The 23280-nt window shown below is 31.6% G+C and overlaps 1 protein-coding gene and 2 non-coding genes across 3 annotated transcripts; 1 reads left to right on the top strand and 2 right to left on the bottom strand.

The window, feature by feature from the left end:
- Positions 1–366: 366 nt before the first annotated feature.
- LOC119829959 lies at positions 367–15116 on the top strand. The gene is made up of 8 exons (XM_038352705.1): positions 367–522; positions 9698–9808; positions 10451–10741; positions 11165–11362; positions 12007–12222; positions 12937–13020; positions 13280–13365; positions 13706–15116. The coding sequence occupies exons 2-8, from the start codon at positions 9704–9706 to the stop codon at positions 13842–13844; spliced, it is 1119 nt and encodes a 372-aa protein (XP_038208633.1). The 5' UTR covers positions 367–522; positions 9698–9703; the 3' UTR covers positions 13845–15116.
- Positions 9923–10004, bottom strand: Trnas-aga. The gene has a single exon. It is a non-coding gene; the product is annotated as a tRNA-Ser (tRNA).
- On the bottom strand, positions 10768–10839 carry Trnat-cgu. Its single transcript has one exon. It is a non-coding gene; the product is annotated as a tRNA-Thr (tRNA).
- Positions 15117–23280: the final 8164 nt, after the last annotated feature.

Here is a 23280-nt window from a genome sequence, read left to right as displayed (position 1 = left end):
ATTGATCCATATCCCTTCCTTTAAGAAATGTATCTTCATTTAATTGCAAATGTTTAAAACATACTAATGTTTATATTGTAATACTGCATGATTAAGTAATCGCATCTAGCACCCTCAAATGTCGCACCATACTCTTAAAGTAAAAAGGTGAATGAAATTATGAGAGATAATTACAGAAAAGCACTGTTTTATTCCTAATGTCATTAGGCTCTCTCTATGAGATTTAAAGTTAGGAACCGACATTACGAAAAAGTGTACAGAGCTTTAAGCTTCCGTCAACGAATTCCTTGTCTTGATCAGAACAAAGATTCTAAATCGTTTTTCTTTGAAAATTATTCGCCAAACTAAAAGCTCCACATACAGGCTCTCATTTCTTAGTTGCAATGATTCCCCCCACATTGAGTATAAAACAAGTAAGCAGTGGGTTTCGCGTGTACTCTCCCGGCAAGGTCAAGAGCGGCGAGTCATTGCTCTGCGTGTGCGCATACTTGCGCTGTGCTTACTTGGGACCCGAGCTTAGCGGTGAGTACAGCTTTGTTGATTTTCTACAGGATTAATTGTTGTGTGTATCGATATAAATCGTACAATGTATAGAGAAGTTCGATAATTTGTAGTTGAGTTAATTACGCGTTAAAGTTTTGTCTTTATTTTTAGAAGTTTTGTAAAAACATTGATTTTTTTATTTATGTATTCTGGAATATATTTTCCATTACATTTTTTAACAAATACTTAACAAAATAATAATAATTAGAAACCCGATAAGTATATATTGTAGACTAAGAAGCAGTTTGATAAAAATAAAACGCTTATTTGTCAATTTAAGTAAATTCAAACCAATATTAAATTAGTTTCCGAATAAATATATCGATATTATTAATCCACGTCCACAATAATGAACGTAATAAAATGTGAAATTATAAAAATAATTATTACTCCTCGAAGTTGACTCTGAATAAAATGATTTTAATTGTCCTCATTAGATGTTAACCAAAAAACCTTTCTACACAATTTATAATTAAAATTCTCTGATTCTGAAAGTCTCTGATTTTTATGGATAAGTCGTAGCCCCGAAAAACAGAAATGCTCTAGAAAACTCACATCAGCTCAGCGTAGTAGTAATTTAACTAGTCTTCATAAAACTGTAATTCTTTTTCAAATATTCCATGATACCCATCTTTCGATGGAAGTACTAGCCATCAACACTACGCAACGGAAAAGAAATAAAATATAGAAAATAGTTAACCGCCTAGATCAGGTTTAATCAAGCAGCAATGTTTTTCATACGAATAAAAAAGCTCCCTCAAACGAGTTCATAATGATACGCCTAGTCTCCAATAATATGTTATCTTTGCAACTGCTCCTTTCGTATTACGTGTAAACCATTATAATATCACTCGAAGACCGATCAGTTCTATAGGAAATTGTCAATAATTTAATAATAGAACCACAGATACCATAATACTATACTAGATAGAACTGAAGACTGATTATGTTCGATTCAGTTCTATAATCTCGTACATTTTGCTCTCTTTAAAAAGGTTCAACTGTGTGTTTTCTTGTTCAGGTCCTGAAATCTGTTTTTTTTATTATTGTGCCTTTAACTGTGTTTAATAGGCTTATGTTTGTATTATTTTTATATTTGTAAATACTTCGATTTGACTTCTATTTTGTTAAGATTATATACTTATAATAACTTGATTTACGTATCAAATCGGAAATACCTAAAATTTGTATTTTTATATGTTGACAAAAACAGTTTTACACGATATATTGCTATATTCTTATTAATGAGAGTTACTTAAAACAATTGCCCATTAAAACTTTATCACGGCCACAGAATTTTAAAGATATACCGATAGCTATAATTATTTGAAGTTCATTTAATTAACTTTATAGGTTTACTGCGTCCACTCATTAGAAAGTTATTTATATTTATCACCTGTCCTTATATTCAATTTGAGACCTTATTAAGTCGTTAACATCAAAACCTAGTTTCAATAATAAATTTCAACCCCTACCGATATTATAAATGCGAAAGTAATGCTTTATGTCTGTATTTTCTTCACGGCTGAACCGCTTTAGATGAAATTTGGAAAATAGTTTCGAGAATTTTTATGTTGGAAATCCTACGGAAACAAAAGCTATGCGGATAAAGCATATGTAACTATTTAGTTTGCTAGGACTCTATATTGTCCTCTACAATGCAGGCAAAGCCGCAGGCGAGCAGCTAGTTCCCTATATTTTAACAGATATCGATAGATGATGCACATTTAAATGATAACTAACAGCCTGCGGCTTCGCTCACGTATTTAAGGAAAAAATAGATTTAGAGATAGAAGAAAGGCAAAACAGTATAGTAATAAGTAGGGATGGTACGGCATACATGGTCCTCATTTTAACTAAATTGTGCAGTTGGTATATAAGCTAGCTATCGAAAAAGGCTGAAATTGAAGGGAATTTTATGTTCTGTTATTAGATGAGTAATATCAAGAAAAGACATATGACCTGTAAGAAAAATGATGAATGATAAATAATGTAGAATGCTACATTTGCATCTACACTAATACTAAATCCAGTATAAATCTAAATTTCTGCGTAACATTGGCTGTAATCTTTTTTACTAGTTTTAATCTTAATCTCAAAAGAGTATATACCTAAACAATCATCGTAATTTAAAAAAAAACGCTATCAGTTTTTCTTAAAGAAAACAAAAATCCATCTAGAGATGACAATCGAATTTACGGCATAACTTTTTTGCGGCCGAAAATTTCACAGCCATGTTTATTTAGCTTAGCTTTTTTGCAAACTTTTTCAAAGGTAAAAAATCAACAAACTTCCGAATCGTGTAAATACAGTTGTTTATTTCTTCGTCCCATTTCGTGATTGAGTTAAAAACTATTTGCTCTAATGTTCAATTGTTTTATTTTATTTATCTTTCTAGAAAAAACTCTAGACTGTTTTATATGGATTATTGGCAAAACAAAGAAATAATAATCAGTAAGCTACGCTTTAGTTTTTTGTCGACTTTTATATTGTTGTAATATTTACTGTAAATATTATATAAGTGTTATACAAAGATATACCGAGATTCAAATAGTTAATTCATTAAATTATTCTTCCTTAACTCAAAGGTATAAAAATAATGTATAGTATGACAGTATATCTATTATCTGTTAGCCTCTAAGTTTGTCCATGGGCGTAGCTAGTTGGGTTAGGGGTATAAAGTTCAAAACCCTCGAAATCACTTATAATAAGAAACATATAATGATAAGGATTATTTTATGTACTTTAATTTATTATACTTTCCAGAAACCACTAGAAACGAAAAACTAACTACAACCGTAATTTTGGCCTATGTATCTTTGGATAGAGTTTTATCTTTCTACGTACGATACTTTCTTGTAACGATTTTCAATTCTTTATGATAAATATTATGAATGAAATCTGTATATAAATTAGTTTAATAATGTTAATCCACACACAACCGAACCGCAACGTTACTCGCAAAGTTCAACTAACTCATAATTCACACCCAGCATACAATTATTATTTATTATCTTACAAATATCACACGTAATTTCAATTTACAGTTAATATCTTTGTTATCGTGTGGACTGTAGAGGAAAAATCTCTCATCGTTCAGTGTTGCCCGTGAGACGTGGCGTAAATCAGTGAAGCGATTACATAACCTCTTATGGGTTTCCGTATCGTCTATTGTATGGATCTTTTTTATATAATAATAATAATTAATGGTGAGATTAGTAGTATGTAGGTAAATACCTATATGGTTAAAACTTAAAATCGACTGTTGATATTTGCAATCAAGCTCTCATTATCACATATAATTCATTTTTATAATTTTTCAACGTAAAAGGAGTCAGCATGTTCTATTTTTAATCCATCAATGTGTCATGTTAATTTATCACTGCATCAAACTCAAACATACATTTGGTACAATAAATACATGTCTCAATCATAATATGCAAAAAGAAGTCTTAGCAAACACTGAGGTTTAAAGGTAGCAAATGCCGTTTAAAAATATATTGAAAATTGTATCGTCATATAATTAGTAAATAGTCGTAATCTGAATTAATAAATAACAGTTGAAAAATTTATGCACTCTAGAAATTATTATTGCAATTAAAATGAAATAATTATTACCATAATAAGTCCAACTACAAACTAAAATAGTGTAATCTGATAATTACTAAGCTATATTAAAATAATACCTACGTAATTTATTCCATTTGAATATACCATAAGTATGGGAACGTAAAGCAAATTGTCTTACTAGAAGCTACTAATTTAGTATTATACTATCTGTGCTTCAGGTTAGGGTTTTATTAGAATCCTATGAGAAATCTTATCGTTAAAAATTATTCAAATTATTGTTAATTATAGACAAAAATCTTCATGGGTGGTAATTGTGAGAAGTCGTTGCTTAATTATTGATGGGGAGATTGGCTATTTTATGTATTCTTTCAGAGATTCTTTCGATATTTACATGTATTTTCTTTTTATTTACATAGATAGTAGATCAAACCACTAATTATACTACAAGGTATATAGAGGGGTACGGTTTACCTTTCGTTTGTTTAGTTACCGTGAATGAAGTGATATTTATTATGGTATATTAAATAAATAAAAAACTATTAATCAGCTGGATGAAATTTAGCACAGAGAGATAGTTTTAGGCTACTTTTTCATCCGCAGATTAGTAAATATAAATTTAAGTATGTAAGTATTGCGAAGTGGACGCGAACGACGCCGCAAGCAGCCTGAGTAGAATATAGATAAAATATAAAGACGCTAAAGCGAAGTACATTCACACCATTATTTGCAAATATGTACACACAAAAGTAAGACGTGTTACAGCATTCCCCTCTATCCAATTAAGTTGATGCTAATCTTAGACCCGTTACTTTAATAGTCAGACAAAACCAAGGTATTCGACAGGTGTATAGGGTTGCCAGCTCGTACAAATAATACATAAGATAATATAACGTCCAATATTATAAAACAAAGATTTGAATCGTCAAAATGTAATTAGACAAAATATTAATGGCTGTGATTGATCGACGAGTATATAATATAGTTAAAAAAATAAATAAACATTTATTTTAAAATAAATAACATAACAATATCGGTTAGGAATAAAATAATGTGAGATATAAATCAATGAATCGTATTTACACATATATTGGGGAACACAGTTTTGTTTTATACTGAGTAAAAGTAAGATTGCCAGCCCTACATGTGCAAAGATCACAATACATCTCTACGGAGACGATAATCTTAATAACATTGTTAATCCAATCACCACAAGTAAATTGTATTGATTCCTGGAATGCATCGTAGATTATAAGGAAATTTCAATATCATATGGGAAATGAAAAATAAATATTCCGCCTTCCAAAATATATAAAAACGCAATCGCATGCTTTCCCAAACCCAGTGATGCGTTTCTATGCTACTGATGGAATTACTATTTTTTTATGAATATATAAATATACAAAATTGTATTCTAGCCTGTTGCCCCGACTTCACACGGGTTGACTCGTCTTAAAGAAGAAGCTAATGCTACCCAGTAAAGACGTTTTAATGGTAAAAGATACTTTTTAATAAATTGAAATCGCAACTAAAAAACGAAAATAAAACGACCAATCTTTCCCGTTTACCGTAACGCTACTAGAAAAAAACAACTGTTATCACACAAAATTATTCCAGAAGTTTAAAAATTTGCTGATACAAAACGAACTAACTATGCCAACGAGTTCAAAACATACTATGTAGCATTCGAACTTCATAACATACAATCATAGCCATTTCCCACCATTTGACAACACATTTAGAAGCTTCACTGCGATCCGTAGTATTATGATGAGTCGATTTCGTCTCCGGGACTGCATTTTCACAAACATCAAGGGGTTTAGTGTGCCTCGTAATAGCGTTATAGACAGCTATAATAGCCATGTCCATAATACAGGCAGAGCAAATCGTATTACTGATGTTCCATCAGAACAATCCTTGGCACTAGGTTTTTGTTTGAATATTTCCTTATCAACCAGAAAATATCAGAGTGCTCTACTTTACAAATCCTTTCCTGTCATAAGAAGAGAATAAAAGGTTACTTTATTATTTTTCCTAAATTGTATCTTAGTTTTTTAAAGGCTATGAAACATTGTCTTTCTAAAGGCTATGAAACATAATGCGTGTCTGTCGATCCGTAAATATTGTGGTTATTCAAATATTCTCCTGTTCTCACCATTGTTATAGGTATATCTAATGTTACATCATCGACCGCAACTTCTAAGTTCTTTTAAATGTTACAAAAACGACGCCTGGGCCAGACACGTGGAAAAAACGTGATTATAAATATCTGTATCTTAGTTTAAGTAATGTCATTCATTTTTCTATTGCTTCCGTTGGAATTTATTTAAAAAATCTCTTCGTTATGGAAACTAACTGAAAATAAAGCGTTTGAGAGAAAGAACCAATGACAAAATAGGTTGAAATATATGAGCCACATATAGTTTCGAAGTCCCAGAACAGAGACACATCATAATCCCGCATCCAGAAAAACAAAGAATTGCGTCCGTTTCTTTTCAAAATCGCAGTAATGTTTCTAATATATACAGTTTAGAATCAATTATGCTCTATGCTTTAATAAAAAGAAAGATCAAGCTACTCTGATTCCACATATCGTCATAATGTGATAACTTCTATCTATTCAATGATTGCCTTCGTAAATGCACCTTAAGTGTGACAAACCAATCCATTAATATAATTTGTAGTAACCATTTCCTGCGAGCGTGATTGCTGTTAAACTAGAAATGACGTTCACCGTTATTCCTTCACTTAAGACTTAAGAATCTGTTCAGAAAAACTGACAATCGTTTAAATCTCGACCGGCCATACCCGTTTATGGGAAGTTGATCAATTATCAAATAATCAATTAACTTAATACCCATAGAGAATAGCTGAGCAAAATTCATAACCACACACTGGTGTAAAAATATTGGGATGCAGTTATAAAACGAGATATTATGACGGTGATACAACGGTAGTAAAAATTTTGTAACAGTAAATATTTAAACGTTGTTAATTTTATAGTGAATATGAACACTTTATGAATGGTTTTAGTGTTTTCACCTTAAAACTTCGGTGGCTATTTCAAGCTTTCTATTTTTTAACAATATATTTTATTTGTACACATTTATTAATAGTTAATATTTAATAATCGATACTGGCGACACTAAACTTGTAAAAAATCTAACAAGGAGCTTATGCTAAAAGTAAAAACTTAGATTTTGAAAACCAACTCAAAAAGTAGCTCTCTTTTTCGTATTAAATTAAATTAGGCTTGGTATTTTTAGAAACGCGTGATTTACGCGTGAACAGTCTCAGAACTAACTATTATAGCTACTACCTAGTACATTTAAATTTAATTCTCCTTGATAAGTAGATAACTGATAAGACAGACGTAAGATTAACTGTTCCTATCTTTGACAAAACCATCCGCAGATTAAATCAACTTCTGACTCACCACCGGTTTCTGTTATAAATTAATCTTTTTATCCGACAAATTAAATAGCAATCTCCTGTTATTTATCAAGAATCTTTACAACTTTCTATGATTAAAAGTTTTTAGCTAACAACCGATTGAGATGATGAAAGATAGGTATTTTAAAAAAAACTTAGCAAGCCTGTTGGTAACTAGGTACTTTACTTGGTTATTTTGATAGTTCAGTGATAATGTCATAAAAAACTGACAAAATATTGTTAATGAAAAATTGTTAATCACACTATCACACAAATATTATAAATCTGAAAGTTTGTTTATTTGGATGTTTTGGCGGCAATCATGCTGACACTACTGAACGGACTTTGATGAAATATGGTATCCAGACAGAGTATGAGCTGACATGGTCGATAGCATACTTTTTATTCCGATTAATTTCTCCCTTGGGATAAACAGAAATCTTGATATCCGATCAGCTACATTGTCAACATAAAAAATAGACTAGTGTGTAAAACGTTTTTGGTTGGCTACATTTTCAAAAGACTTCCACACACGACAAGAATTTGATTTGCTTGGTGTTAGTCTAACAGTGTACCTACTGTTTCTCACATTGTTCTTATGTAGCTTTTGATTTAGCACCAATAATATACATATATATAATATCACCCTATAAATGCGCAAATGCAGAAATAATAACTACAAGCAGGAACAATTCGAAAGGATTTCTAGTACATAATTACAAACCAAAATCTACAAATTCCACTGAATAATCAAGTAAGAACATTGTGACAAATGATAGCCTTGGAGTCATGAAAAAAATCCAAGTCGTCTACAGAGACGATCCGTCATTCATACAAGTGGTAGAGACTTGTCTCCGTCATACTTCGGTTTATAGTCTAAGTACAACAGCTATACCGGTTATAAGTGGACTACAGAGCAGAGCAGTTTAAGATAATGCTGTTTTTTGTATCTTTATAACGCCTTAAGGGCACAACGGTATAGAGTTACGCAGTACACTTATTTTAGTTTATTGCACTTTGGAACTTGCTACAATTAATTTATTTAACAGTATGATCATAGCTATTGATATTGGCGTCTTTTCAGTTCCGCTTTACGCTTGTAAATGTAATGTCTACCGGATATTTAATAATCTGTCAAAAATAATGTGATATTTTGGTAGACTAGATGTAGTTATAGATAACCAAGCCACCTCACTAAAGCGGCTCAATGGAACAGAGTAGGTTTTTCGGTTGTCGTTAGTCGGTAGGAATCCAATATAACGCACGGCACCTTCCCCGGGGGCCGTGTCTTATATCGGATTATAGATAATCAAATAAGTACTAATTTTTGCCCAAAACGCAAGTTGGAAGGGTTTAATTAAAATTCGAATTAAGGTTCTTGAAAATTAGCATAGTCTTATAAGTAGGTAATGCCTGCAAACTGTAATATCTGACTTAAAAAATTCAAAAATAAGTACATTTTTTACAAATCAATCTATGTATAATACGAAGGCATCTTATGCCAAAAAATAGTAAACAAAAAGTATGATCATTACGCAAGTTGACGTGGGCAGCTGCGTACGCGCAAAGGCAAGGCCGCTCGGGGCTATTGACCCCCGCAGCGCCATCTAGGACACTTCAGTGTACTAATTACTATAACAAAAACTTATTAATTTACCATGCAAGTATTTCATATTCTATAACGGTTTTCATAATAGTAAGTAATGTTAATGAACTAAATTTAGTTCAAGTTAAAGCATATCATAATTAATGTAAATTTTTATTGGATATTTCGGACATAGTACAATTATTTTTTTATAATAAAAGCGGGCAAATGAGCATGTAGTTTTTCTGATGGTAAGCGATCATCACCGCCCATGAAAATTTGTAAGGTAAGAGCTGCTGCAAAAATTAATTTAAGGAATAAAGAATAAGGAAAGGATTGACGACGGGGATAAAGGATAATGGGAAGTGTGAGAAAAAGGATACGAGCCTCCGTGGCCGCCTTAAATATTTTTATGAGTTAAGTATCTGTTAATAGACAAATATCGTTTTCTTTTTTTACATTGACTTAATGGTTACTCATTCTTTAAAACGCCGTAGTGTGGCTACAGTAACTAGTATGTGTCATTTTTTTTTACAATTTATCGCAATGTTTTTTTTCATTTGTTAACAGATCAAAATGGGACGAATATCACCAATATTAATAGCCTTCCTTTTCGGCCTAACAGCCCAAACTATAGCCAGCAGTGATGATAGATTTATTAAGAAATATGCAATGATGAAGGTAAGCATTGTCAAAATGAGAATTGAGCAAAAAATATCACTGTATTTAAAAGTTGAGTACGATTTTATAGAGACGTGTAAAGTTATAAGAAAAGGAAAAAAAAACAAAAAGTTCCGCAGTCGGTAGGATTCGAACCTACGCTCCCAGAGGGAATCTGATTTCTAGTCAGACGCCTTAACCGCTCGGCCACGACTGCTCTACGAGAGACAGTTAAAATTATGGAACATTAACCTCACTTCAAGATGGAATAAAATATAAATATCCAATTATGACATATGATAGAGATGTATCAATAATTTAAACCATTTTTTTTTTATTTTTATATTAAAGTAAGAAGTCGTTCTTACGATTTCAATTACATTTTTTTTTGCTAAAATTAAATACACAACTGAAATACTTGTGAAATGTTTTCTTTTTATGCAATAAAAATATTCTATATCATTGATCAATAGGAAGCGCTTGTATCTCCATAGTCATTGCTATGATAGCTTAGTAAATTATTGCAATCAATCATATTTTCCTCACAAAATTCCTTTTGATTTTATTGAAACTTTGTCTTTCTCTATAAAGGCATAAACTATTGTACTTGTAGATAGGAAATACGACATTTTCTTATTATTTTCAATACTTTAATAATTCCAGATTTATGAAAGTTGCTTTGGTCCGGAAGTGGTCAAACAAATAAGACGAGAAATGAAAGACGCGTATGCAAAATGCTCTACACCGCCATCTTTTGAGGAACCACCGAACCAACAGATACCTTCTATATTGTTCGGCAAACTGCCACCAGGCTTCGCAATAGACCCGAGCACGCAAACCATAACAAAGCCAACAGATGGCGCTGTACATAATCAAGAAAATGAATTGCCGAATCAAGAAAAATTGCACACTCAAAAAATTCCATTCAACGTTTTACCACTAAGGTCACAATCGGTAAGTAAGAAAAATATAAAAATATCTGCCTCCTGTGAGGATTGAACTCACGACCCCTGGTTTACGAGACCAGTGCTCTACCACTGAGCTAAAGAGGCGACGAATGACGTGACGAAATATCCTTAGGGTACCTATAGTTATAAAATAATTCCATACATTTCTATTTGTATGTATGTAAACAAAAATATGTATGTATATGAAAAAGGGTGTAAAAATAATTTTTTATTATGAAATATTCCCGTAAGGTTGTACATCCATAACTTTTATATTTAACTAAGTTATTAGCAGTATAAGAAGTTATTTTTATACAAACCTTATATTTTCATTATATTATGTATATCGATACAATTATAATACGGTATTTTCGAGTGGAACTCATGTGAAATGTTAAAGAAATAATATTAATACTTCTTAATCTTTCAGCCATTCCCACCACAACCGATTCCTCCATATATGATTCCCAATCCCCAATTCCGGCCATTCAGCGCTGCCTCCCCCTTCTACCAAGTCCCTTACAACCCGATGCTGTACCCCCCAGGATTATACAATCCCTATGCCTACCAGCAACCTGTGCCTCAAGGGTTTTATCAACAACCATACTTCGCAACTAACAGGATGTCTGTAAGTTTAATATAAAATGTTTATATAATTTTCACTTAGTAGACCTTACATAATAATAAGTTATATTATATTATATATTATTATTATCCTACTAATATTATAAATGCGAAAGTTTGTGAGGATGTGTGTATGTTTGTTACTCTTTCACACAAAATATACTGAACCGACTGCAATGTAGTTTGGTACGTAGATAGCTGGACAACTCGAATAACATATAAGCAACTTTCATCCCGATATTCCTACGAGATACAGATTAACGCGAAAGAAACCGCGGGGCGCAGCTAGTATTGTTATAAATGCGAAAGTTATTAGTTAGTATGGATGTTTGTTACTCTTTGACGCGAAAACAGTTCATCGTATCTGTATGAAATTTGGCACAGAGACAGACTATATTATTAATCAGCACATAGGCTACTCTTTACTTGGGTAACCAAGCGAGTGACGCCGCGGTTTACAGCTAGTACCTACATACGATATATTTAAAACGTTTTGAAATCGATATATATTGCTCGCGTAAAGCCAGATATATCAACCCTACTACGAAAAGGAGTCAAAGGAAAAAAAAAACTTTAAATTTTGCAAAAAAATATCCTTCTGGGAACATTTGTAGAATATTCATGTAAAACAAACCATCCTCATTCCAGCGGGACTTGGACCTGCGCGACCGCCTCGACATGATCTCCCGGCCCAGCGCTGGCAAGGTCCGTAACATCACGTGCGTGATGCAGGAGCTCGGCTACATAGACCACAACCTGGAGCCGAACTACGAGCAGATTACGCAGAGAATCAGCAACCTGCCCGTGGCCAGCGACCTGAAGGGCGACATACAGGACGGCTTGCAGTTCTGTCAGAAGTTCTCGGTGAGATATATTTGCTTAAATACGTACGAGTATTTTTTTTTTTTTTTTTTTTTTTTATGTCATAGCGGGCAACTGAGCTGGTGGTTCGCCTGATGGTAAGCGATCACCACCGCCCATAAACATTCGCAAAGGTAGTACCTCTGCAAATGCGCTGCCCGCTTTTATAGGGTAAGGGAAAAGTAAAGGATTAACGACTGGAAAGAAGGAATGGACTAGGACGGGTGAGGAAAAGGAAACGGGCCTCCGGCTCCCCCACTCACCGTACGAAACACAGTGGCATGCCACTATTTCACGCCGGTTTTCTGTGGGGGTGTGGTACTTCCCCGGTGCGAGCTGGCCCAATTCGTACCGAAGCGTGCTCGACTCCCACAATAAAATATACTTATTTAATAAGTAGTTAATAATAAAATAGGTGTTATATTCTAAATATGTTATTCTCATGTAATTTCGAAGTTCTTGATTAATGTTAAAGTTTCTCTTTGCTAATAAAATAAAAAAATAAATATTTATTATACAAAATCTACTGATCTTTTTAATCGAGTCCTACGACAAGTTTAAGTAAAAGATATGAGTCTTTTTCCTTTATTACATCATTAATATTATATAAAGCTTTCCAAATTATGTAAAAAAGCGTGATAATATGCAATAAAACTATTTTAGACATTGTAGACATCTTTAAATTGATTAACTTTATAAAATTATTGTATTTTGCAGCAATGTGTGCCAGACCTCAAACGTGACGTGGCGCCTTTATCCCAAGAACTAATAAAGCCCATGTTCTTCTTCAGATGTTATAAGGTAAGATTCATTTATTGGATTAGTTTCACATTAATTCATTTCGTAAGTTCTTTTTTTCATATTCCGACGTCTTAAATTGAGAATATATTAATTTTAATCGGTATATCACTTCGAATAATATGGTTACCTTAAATATCTACTCCAATCGAATTCCCTTTTATTATTTTTGACATGTTTATTTAAGATTTTTATGGACTGTCATTACTTTATTATTTTCTGTACCCAATTACCCATAGAAATATGTTATTATTTGCTTTAGCACAAGAAGTTAGAAGCGTGTATAATGAAAGACATTCGCGAGAGGTTTACAAGCGAAGATGATCTGGAGACTGATGGAGATTTTAGGTAAAGTATATTAAATATTTTAACAAACATTGTAATTAATCTTAGTTTACTTAGAATAAAATACTTTTGAAATTTTGAAAAAATACTTTTGAACGATTTTGAAAATTCTATCTCAAGCGAAAAACAACAGTTTTCCTTGACAAAAAATATTGCGTAAGTATACACAGAGGCTTACGAGTGAGTAACATAGCTTTTATCATTAAATCCAAATGTTCCTACGTACACTCATGGCGATATAATAATAATAAACCTTTATTGAATTAAAATTAACATTACATAGACAAAAAATATTATAGTAATTTTGAAGCAACATTAATTATAGTAAATATTAATTTTTTAGGTCATTGGGCAGATCTTCAAGGTCTGTGAGGGACGAAACCCTGAATGACCCCAGATTCGACGCTCTCGACGAAATGGCGGTATATTTATATGACTACCTCAGTGGAGGGAACGGTCTCGACTATGACTTATATTTGTAATTTTCATCCGTCATTTTCATACTATCAAAATTATGAAAAACCTACCTTACCTTTTTTGATAATACAGCCGAAGTTTTCATAAAATAACGGTTGACTAGCGGTCTGTCAGGTAAATAAATTTACAAAATTTAAATTAAGACAACTGTCAAAAATTGACAATTTTATCACAGACTACATTTTTTATTGAGTCCATCCAACGAAATACTCCATAAATTTAATTTAATAATAAATAGATTATTTAGTTCTAGGAATTGTACTGATAGAGATGTTTAAGATTAATTTTGATTAAATTATTATGTTTAGTTTACATGAGTTAAAGTAGAAATGTAGATATAGTTTGGAACCTATTTTGAAATAACTGACATATCATTTTAAACACCATTTACATTTCATATTTAGTAATATCCTGTTTTAAAGTCTGAATATATATGTATTTCTCTTTTATGTGCAATTTAAAACGTATTCTGCTCTGAATAAGGTTCAATAATTTTTCGTTACTATAATTTTAGCTGCATAAGTAAGATTGAATAAATACACAGTATACGATTGCGAATATAATTCTGAAATCAATAATATCTTTTCTCTTATTAGCTTTCTCATTATTCCGTGCTCTATTATTTTGAAACATTTTTATCTAAATACTAATATTTTATTATTTAAGGCTAAATAGATGCTCAAAATGTCTAGAGTTACGTCGTAAATTTATTTTTAAGTTGAATGCTGCTTACAAGCACAAATATTATGTTAAATGTATTCCTTTATATTAATTAAATACTCATAGAAATAACAGATACGTATAGATCATATCTATAATAATACGTGTTTGTGTATGAAGTGTTAATGACTTGCACTTAAAAATAATTTTATAGAAAAAGTAAATTTATTTTTGGGTCCTTTGGTTATAAGGGTTGAAGTGTTTGCTGTGATAATATAAAGAGTGATTAAAATACATTCCACTTATTCTAGATTATTTGATAATATTTGTTTTTATTTAAGGTTATTTATCATGTCATTTATGAAATAAATACGAAGATATATGATTATCAATTAATATAAATTTATCTATAAAGTTTCCTACACTTCTAATAGTAAAATTTACCTATATTATACAGCAAACAATAAGTTCTTATCAAACAAGCATATTCTTAGCTTTTTTGGTAACAACGTAGGTACTTTTAGGTAGTTGTATTTTATTTTTATTATTGCATTTAGTAGACTTAAGGTTTGAAATACTCATACTATAAAATATTTGAAATAAACGTTTAAAACGTTTGTTTTTGTTGTTTTTTCTGAATCCTAAATTTTAGAGCATTAAGAAAATTTTAAGGCAGATTTCTTTATTTTATTTATCATATATTCTTAGATAATAGCACAGATAACATATAACTATAGGTTATACTAATTAAAAATCTATGGTTGTTATCATTTCAGCAAGATCAACAATAAATGTATAATTAAAGATTGACATTCACGAATCAAATCTTCATTTTCAAAGCTTGTCATAACAAAAGTAAACACACCACTGGATTTACAATCGCGTGTAACACAAATGGAGTATAAAGGTGAACGTCCATCAAATCGGCCGACTGTCAAGCAAACGATTATCCTATCAAAGCAGTGTATGACAACCTTTATTGCCCTATTTCCTATTAAGTATTTATAAGATGCTCTTTTATGAACCCTTCGAATGTAAAAATGTTGTACAAGAATATGTTAGAATAGTATTTGTTATTTATATTTTTATAAAGATAGCAGTGTAAAATTTGTACTCTGTTTGACAGTAATAATGTCTTTCTTTGTGTTTATACGGGAAGTTTATAGTGTTAACCCCCTAAATTTTAAAAGTAAACTAAACTAATTGAATATTTTTTTTACACTATTCTTCGAAATTTGCTTTTATCATTAACTTTAGTTACATTTAACACGATACTCATACGCTGGTAAATACACACATTGCCTGGTAATCGGGCTATGGAATGTAGTGTCCAACATAGTAGATCCATGCAAACAATCCAAATAAGATGCAAATAAAAATAAATCGCAAATTCAAGTCCACCCAGCGGGGGATGAGAAACGCATATTTAACGCACAAAAAATCTTATTTAAAAACCCTTTTGTGGTCTAAATTTCGAAGAAAGGCCCAGTTTTTGCGGCGAATAAAAAACGCGATTGTTGAGTTTCGTCAAAAACTTTCACCGAGTTTTATAGAGCAAATATTCAGCAAAAAGGTTTTACCTGATCAAGGTATGAACGAGGTGGGAAGCGGGAACATTCTTAAATAATGTCCAATTACTAGTACTACAGATAATATAACACTTTACTAGCTAGATATGTGATAAATGTGATGTTTTTTTTATATTCGAATTATGAAATCAATTCTTAATGGCTTTTTCGTGCTCTCGTACAAATATTTTAGCCTAAGATAAAACAGCAAGACGGATTTTCCCTCTCTTTTGTTTATAGCTTACCGCACACAAAATCGTTTGCATACAAGTTCCATTCGCATGGTAGACACTCGCTAAGAATTCGTTCTCTCCATTCTTCAACCTTCAGTATTCCAATCATCACAGTTTAAAAATACATCCCAATCCCTTTTGTATCATACGATATCAATTACCTAAAAACAGCTGAACAGGCATGGATAAAATTTATCACACAGATAGCGTACACAAAGGATTCTCATCCCGTTAAATGACATTGTTCAAGCGGCGACTAAATCCGAAACATTTGGGGCAATTAGGATTACCGATGTTTAATGACAATTCCTTCTGTTTATTGCACCGCGAGACAAAAGAGTTCTCTATGAAACACAAAAGAAATCTGTTTATTTACAGTTCAAGTACCGTTATATTTAATGAATAGTAAGTTTGGGTAAATATTTACATAATCGTGTTTGAGAAAAATCTTTAATTGGTAGCGGCATTTATGTTATCTGTGCTGTTATTGACCGTGTAAAGAAATTTGTCAGTCACCTTTGCGTTTTATATATTAATAAATAAGATTTACATCCTGTTAAAAATAATTAAAACACCATCATTAAATAAAGAAACAAACGAAAACCTGATAGACTATATAGATCACGACAGATAAAATTCGAATTATCGAATACGTAATTTTTGTATATTTCAGCTTTTAGATCTTTTTTATTCCGGTGCAGTAATATGCTTACTATATTATAAAGGAGGCGCTAAGCCAATGCATCAGCTAGTGTTATTAACCAAACCTCAATCGCTGAACGGTAATTCATACAAATAATTATCGCTGTACGATTCACATAACTTTTTTTATGTACGTCCATTACGTCAAGAGGCAATAACCAAAAACGTCATTAACATATTTCATGTTTTTCACCTTATCCTATGTACGAGACAAAGGTCGTATAAAAAATCACCCCTTTACGATTACATTTCACAGGTATATAACTTGCTATTTAACAAACGCACATGTAGAGCAGATGTGTTCGCAAATAAACACTTATTGTGAAAAGTATTTGCATTGTAACATCCCATAGAATTCAACCCATCTACTGCATACACCTTTCGGTAGGGTAGTGACCGTCAGTTGCGGTACGTTGAAATCATTATATTATAATTATATTATGAATTAAAATTTGTGGTATTTTTCCGATACTGTACCATTTTTTATAAAATTTCCAAAACAGCTCCTATATATTTTTGTTTTCTATCTATCGATGTCTATTACATTCCCTTAAATTCACCCATCAAAACTTATGAAGTATTTAAACAGTAAAACATTTTGTTAAAATATAATTTTAACAGTTTCATTTAATTTTCTGATTTGATTATAGCCCAACAACAGATAATGTATACTATACTAGACTCAGCTATAAAATTAGATTTCAAAATAGTGCCAAATGTAGAATTTACATATGTTTCGAATATACCAAAAGTTTCATAGTAAACTTATTTTTGATGGTAAATTTAACTATTTATTAAAAACTACATAATTTATTCATAACAAAAACGAACAATAATCAGTACCTTTACCTTGATGTGCAAAAAATAAATCGAGTACCTACATTAGTAAATAAAATTTTAAAAACGACAGCCTGCGCAAATGGCTCTAAAGATTCGGAGAAAATTGATGAATGTGAAAAGGATTGTACATATTTTTTGACATTGCAACATTGAGTCACGGGAATAATGCGTGACATCCGTAAGGTGTTCTTGGGCTTTACAAAAAAATAATAATATTGGTATATTTATAATAAGTATTATAAAATTGTAGTTTACAGCAGAATATTAAAGCTAAATGCAATATAATGTTAATATCGTTAAAACTAAACTGCAGTGGAAGAAGTTTGTTTATACTACGAAATGAAATAAAATAATTGTAAATTTCATTATATTGCGTAATAAATCGAATGAATATTGTTTGATGAATTGATCTAATTTTGACTATATAAAACGGTCCACTAAGAATATGCACACAATATGGCGATAAATACTGATAAAATTTAAAGCTTGAAGTAGAGCTAAGAGGCTGTTTTAATTGCAAAGATAATATTTATATATTCATTATAAAATGTAGCTATTCTTTAATATTTTTATTTTATTTTATTTTATTTTTTTATTTTTATTTTATTGGTTTCCAAACAACTTATACACTAATATAAGAGCAGCAGTAATAATGTACATCAAATATTGTTCTGTGTATAAATCTAATAAATCTAACGAAAAAATTTTATCTAAACAGAAAAAAAAAAAAAAAGATTACAACAAAAACAAACAGAAACTAAATTATCAGAGAAAAGTGCGGCTTAGGTGCTACGCAGAGCAGCAAGGACTAAGCGACGAAAACTGTCAAGACTATTGGAAAATATGTCAATAGCGTCATTTTTATTGACTATTTCATTGTATAATCGGCACAACCTATAGACTGGGTCATTATGTGACGTACAAAGGCGAGTAGCAGGTATATGAAAGGGTTTTGTGTTCCTAGTCATACGAACGTTGCAATATAAACAAAATCTACAAAGCATATCGGTATGAATATGATTATTAATAACTTTAAACATGTATATTAAATCAATGAATTTGCGGCGCAATTCAAGAGAATCTAAATTAAAATATTGAAGACGATTTTCATAAGTGGGCAAGGATCTTCTGAGGTGTTCGCGATTGCATAAAGAACGTATAAATCGTTTTTGTACGGATTCGAGCTTGTCGATGTGAGTCTTATAAAATGGAGACCATACTGGAGAGCCATATTCAAGTATGCTACGGACTAGAGATTTATATAGAGTGAGAAAACTATTTATATTTTTAAAAGATTTCGATATACGCAAAATAAAGCCTAAATTTTTATTGGCTTTTTTAATAGTGGAGTCAATGTGTTCAATGTTTTCTTTTATTTATCAAGCAATTTCATGCTATTTAATTTAAAATATAACGGAGTAATGTTTAGTTTATATTTATATATCTTAATGAAGCTTCTACATAAATAACTTCGTTAAAATCGAGTAGCTGACTATGATATATTAAGTTTTTGCTGCAAATGTGAAGTGCCCTGTTCTCGCCAAGTGTGAACTAGAATGTAGATGTAGCTCTCAAAAGTGTGAAATCCTATCGCAAAAACTTTCGAGTGTCTATGTCGCTGGAAAGATGCACACCAGGCATTTTGTTAATTTCCATTATTAAATTATGCTATTTAGTAATCTATGATTATAGCCTATATTAATATTTTAAAGGGGAAAGATTTGGTTATTTGTTTGAAATGGATAGGCTCCGAAACTACTGGACCGATTTGAAAAATTCTTTCACCATTAGAAAGCTGTAACTTCGCTGACTGACATCGCTATATATGTACTACGGGTGAAGCCGGGGCGAACTGCTAGTATCTTATATGTTATTTGTTTCGAATTGATTAGTCTAAGGTTAGCGTTTAAACCCTGTAAACATAGTATATATATTTTGAAGTATATTTATACTTTAAAATTTTCTGCCCAGAGGCTGCTCGCAGCAGCACTACACGGTAAATCCATATTAGACCTACAAACAAGTATAGCCCGTGTATTAGGTAGCAATTGTTCTTTCACAATTTAGCATTGTGCTGGTGAAGTAATTTTCAAATTGGATCCAGTAGTTTGATGAGTTTATAAATTTCAAATACACATTACACAGTCACATAGGACATGTACCATTACTATGGAAAAATTTGTTTGACATCACCCACAGACATATTTATAGTTTAGTGTAATAACAGTGAAAAAACATTATAGATTAGTAATGATTTTTAGAATTTGCAATTATATTCAGTTTAACTTTATTATATAGTAAATTTCCAAAATAACCTGCACCAATGCTTTAGCCGCGACACCCACGTGCTTCCCCAGGTGGAGAGCTAATGACTGCTCCCACGGGACACGAACCCTGAACCTCGAGGAATTTCCTGAAGACCAACACTGTCAATTAGGAGTATCCGATTCACATTTATCTAACCTTTTAAAATGGCTCTCGCGGTGGAAGTAAATAGATTAATCAAATATAAGATAATGCGTCTTTGAAATATTTAAAATGAAGGTACAAATTATCAAGTTTTATATAATGCCAGATTTAGAATAATTATTTATAGAAAATAATGTTTTAATTTACTTTGGCATTATACGAGTATACGAAAGGAAATAACTGGAGAAAGAGATCTTAATTAAGATAATAAATAAATTCATGATTTAATTGTACACATTGTCTCTGATCCTTGGAATTGTACAAAGTTTCAGTTAAATATATCGTTATAGTAGGTCAAAACCAATAACTCTAATAATAATAAAAATTGCCAATTTCAGCATCCCATAACGATACTTTATTATGTGTGGTAGTCGAGCACACCTTGGCACGAATTGGGCCAGCTCGCACGAGGAGGCCCATATCCTTTTCCTTATCCTTCCCAGTCCTTTCCTTTATTCCTATCGCCAATCCTTCCTTAATCCCTTCCCAAAAAGTCAGCAATCCATTTGTAGAGGCGTAAGGTTTGCAATGGACCTTATGCCTCTCTAAAAGTTCATGGGCGGTGGTAGCGCTTACTATCAGGCGTCCCACCAGCTCCATTGCCGACTGTGACATAAAAAAATCTCCTCAAATGAACCAACGACATTTTAAATTTAAATAATAATATCACAATGTCACAAACTCGTAATAATTTTCCCCATCACTTTGAAAGTCCGTTAAAACAATAAACGTTTCCTATAACAGTTTCGCGAACGCCGCTATAAATCTTGTGTTTTTAATATGGGAAATAACATGGATTTAGGAACCACGGGTTCCGGTATCATTCCCTCGAGTCGCAAAACACTTGGCGTATTCCCAATACTATCATAATCTGAGCGTATCGTTTGCGCAAATACTTCTATTTCCTTGCATGCAATATTTCGTTTCGTTATTAACTAGACAAATAGAAGCATCTAGATAGACTGTTGACGTGTTTGTATTTAGTTTGTATCAATTGGATGTTTTCTTATACGCTAAGTGTATGAACGTTAATAAACTTATCAGATGATTTATTTCAAATGAAGTACGTTATACTTTAGTCTGTAATATCATGTTACGTGGATAATATCCTTATTGCTATTTGTTTTGGTTTATAAATTTTTTGAGGAAAACATTCCGAAATACTGAAGTGCTGCATAAACTTGTGTTACATTTTTTCAGCCAAATGACTGCACGTTTGGCACGTGGACAGCTAGGCAACTGGAATAACATATAGGCAACTTTTTATTCCGATATTCCTACGGGATACGGACTTACGCGGGTGAAACCGCGGGGCGCAGCTAGTACATATATAAAGTACATATATTTACAATAAACTTGCGAATATATGTATAGTAGCTTACCGCCACTTATGTTTTGCATGGAACAAGCTAAAAAAACATCATTAAAAAATCAGTCGAATTCTTTGAAATAGGATATCTGCCGTAATGGTTAAAATGTAGCGACAAAAAGGTCCAATCGACGCCTCCTTCAGTTCGGGACACGCCAAAAACAACATTTTCGATGATTTATGGAGCAAATTAACGAGAATATATCCTCATTCCTGAACGTCATTTCCTGCTAGAGCGAACTTGCAGAGAGCCCGAGAAACGAAAAAAGCTAAGCATAAATGTACAACCTTTGACATTCCGCGGCGAGTTTTGCGGCTAATCATGTGTGTCGGTAAAAACTTACGCATACCGTGTAACAAGCAAAAAGATTCACTAGTTATAATGAACATCTTATTGTGAGATTTTTAATTTAATAGAAAAATGTTTCTACATAAACTAAATACTTGTAGGAAAAACTTAGTTCAAAAAAATTATTCTAGAGGATTCTAGAGGAATTCAATAATTCTTTATTCTTTCTAAAATGAACATTTTTTTTGACATATTGTATTTGATCTTTTAAGAGTTCTCTTAAGTTTATGTTTAGCATACATTCTGCTTCACTTGATTTCTTTGAAAACATTTAATTACAATTCCAAAAAATTCAAAAGTGGCGTCGATTTTTTACATACAAACGAAAACAAAAAAACAAATGCTGTGGCAACACTAAAATAATTATCTAATCTTTGACATCGTTGTTTAACAATTTCATTATTTATTTAAACGTATAAAAAGTTATCTCTTTTTCCATAAATGTCAAAGCTAATTTATTCAGTAAATGGTAAAGTGAGGGATCGTTGCCGACATCCGCATACCGTTCGGCTCGTGTTACAATATTTTTTATCTGTGAAAAAAATTAAAAAGTTTGCGAGTGTGTAGCAAGTGTGTAGCTTGGGCAGTGTTACGCATCAAAGTTTTTATTTCCCAATTGATTTTCTCAGTTTAAAGCTAAATATGTATCTAGTTTGCTTGAATGCTGTATGACGCTTAACAGTTACTTAAAATATTTAAAACAGATGTCTGTAATCAAACATTATTATTATTCTTCTAAACTTTTCTTGTTTTATCAAAATTTTAATAAATAAGAAACTACAAAATTGATTCGTCATTTATTTCTTTTTGTATTTAATTTTTACAGTGGTTATTACACTGCATTACACTGAACCTATATCTGTATTAAAATAGTCTGTGAGCATCTTAAGTCATTCATTAGCGGGGTCGTTCATCTTCATTGCATGAGACTAAAATAGTTAAGGGTTTGAATTGATGTACGTAACCAACTTAGAAATCTTCAAATATGTTTAAAGTATCATTTGTTTATCTCATAATTTTAAAGCGACAAGTATATATTAACAAGTACAAGTATATACAATTGCAAAACAAATTTTCACAAGTTTTCGCAAAATTCTTTTTTAAATAAATCCGAATATAAAAAAAGCTTGAGATAATATTCAATAAACCTTTAAACATGTAAAGACTTTTAAAAAAAACTAGATTTTATTAAATACTCATTTCTAATTAAACTCACTCCGTTCCGGATTGGCTTTGTATAGCAATAAAACT

The sequence above is a fragment of the Zerene cesonia genome, chromosome 11 (assembly GCF_012273895.1).
Source record: "Zerene cesonia ecotype Mississippi chromosome 11, Zerene_cesonia_1.1, whole genome shotgun sequence".
Taxonomy (NCBI): domain Eukaryota; kingdom Metazoa; phylum Arthropoda; class Insecta; order Lepidoptera; family Pieridae; genus Zerene; species Zerene cesonia.
The sequence above is the reverse complement of the archived record's forward strand: the minus strand, read 5'-3'. Positions and strand labels throughout refer to the sequence as shown.

Excerpts from the sequence above, each read along its gene's own strand:
- LOC119829959 (XM_038352705.1), top strand. The coding sequence starts at position 9,704 with ATGGGACGAATATCACCAATATTAATAGCCTTCCTTTTCGGCCTAACA. Across the intron at positions 10,742-11,164 it reads TACCACTAAGGTCACAATCG|CCATTCCCACCACAACCGAT; the intron begins GTAAGTAAGAAA and ends TTAATCTTTCAG. Across the intron at positions 13,021-13,279 it reads TCTTCTTCAGATGTTATAAG|CACAAGAAGTTAGAAGCGTG; the intron begins GTAAGATTCATT and ends TATTTGCTTTAG.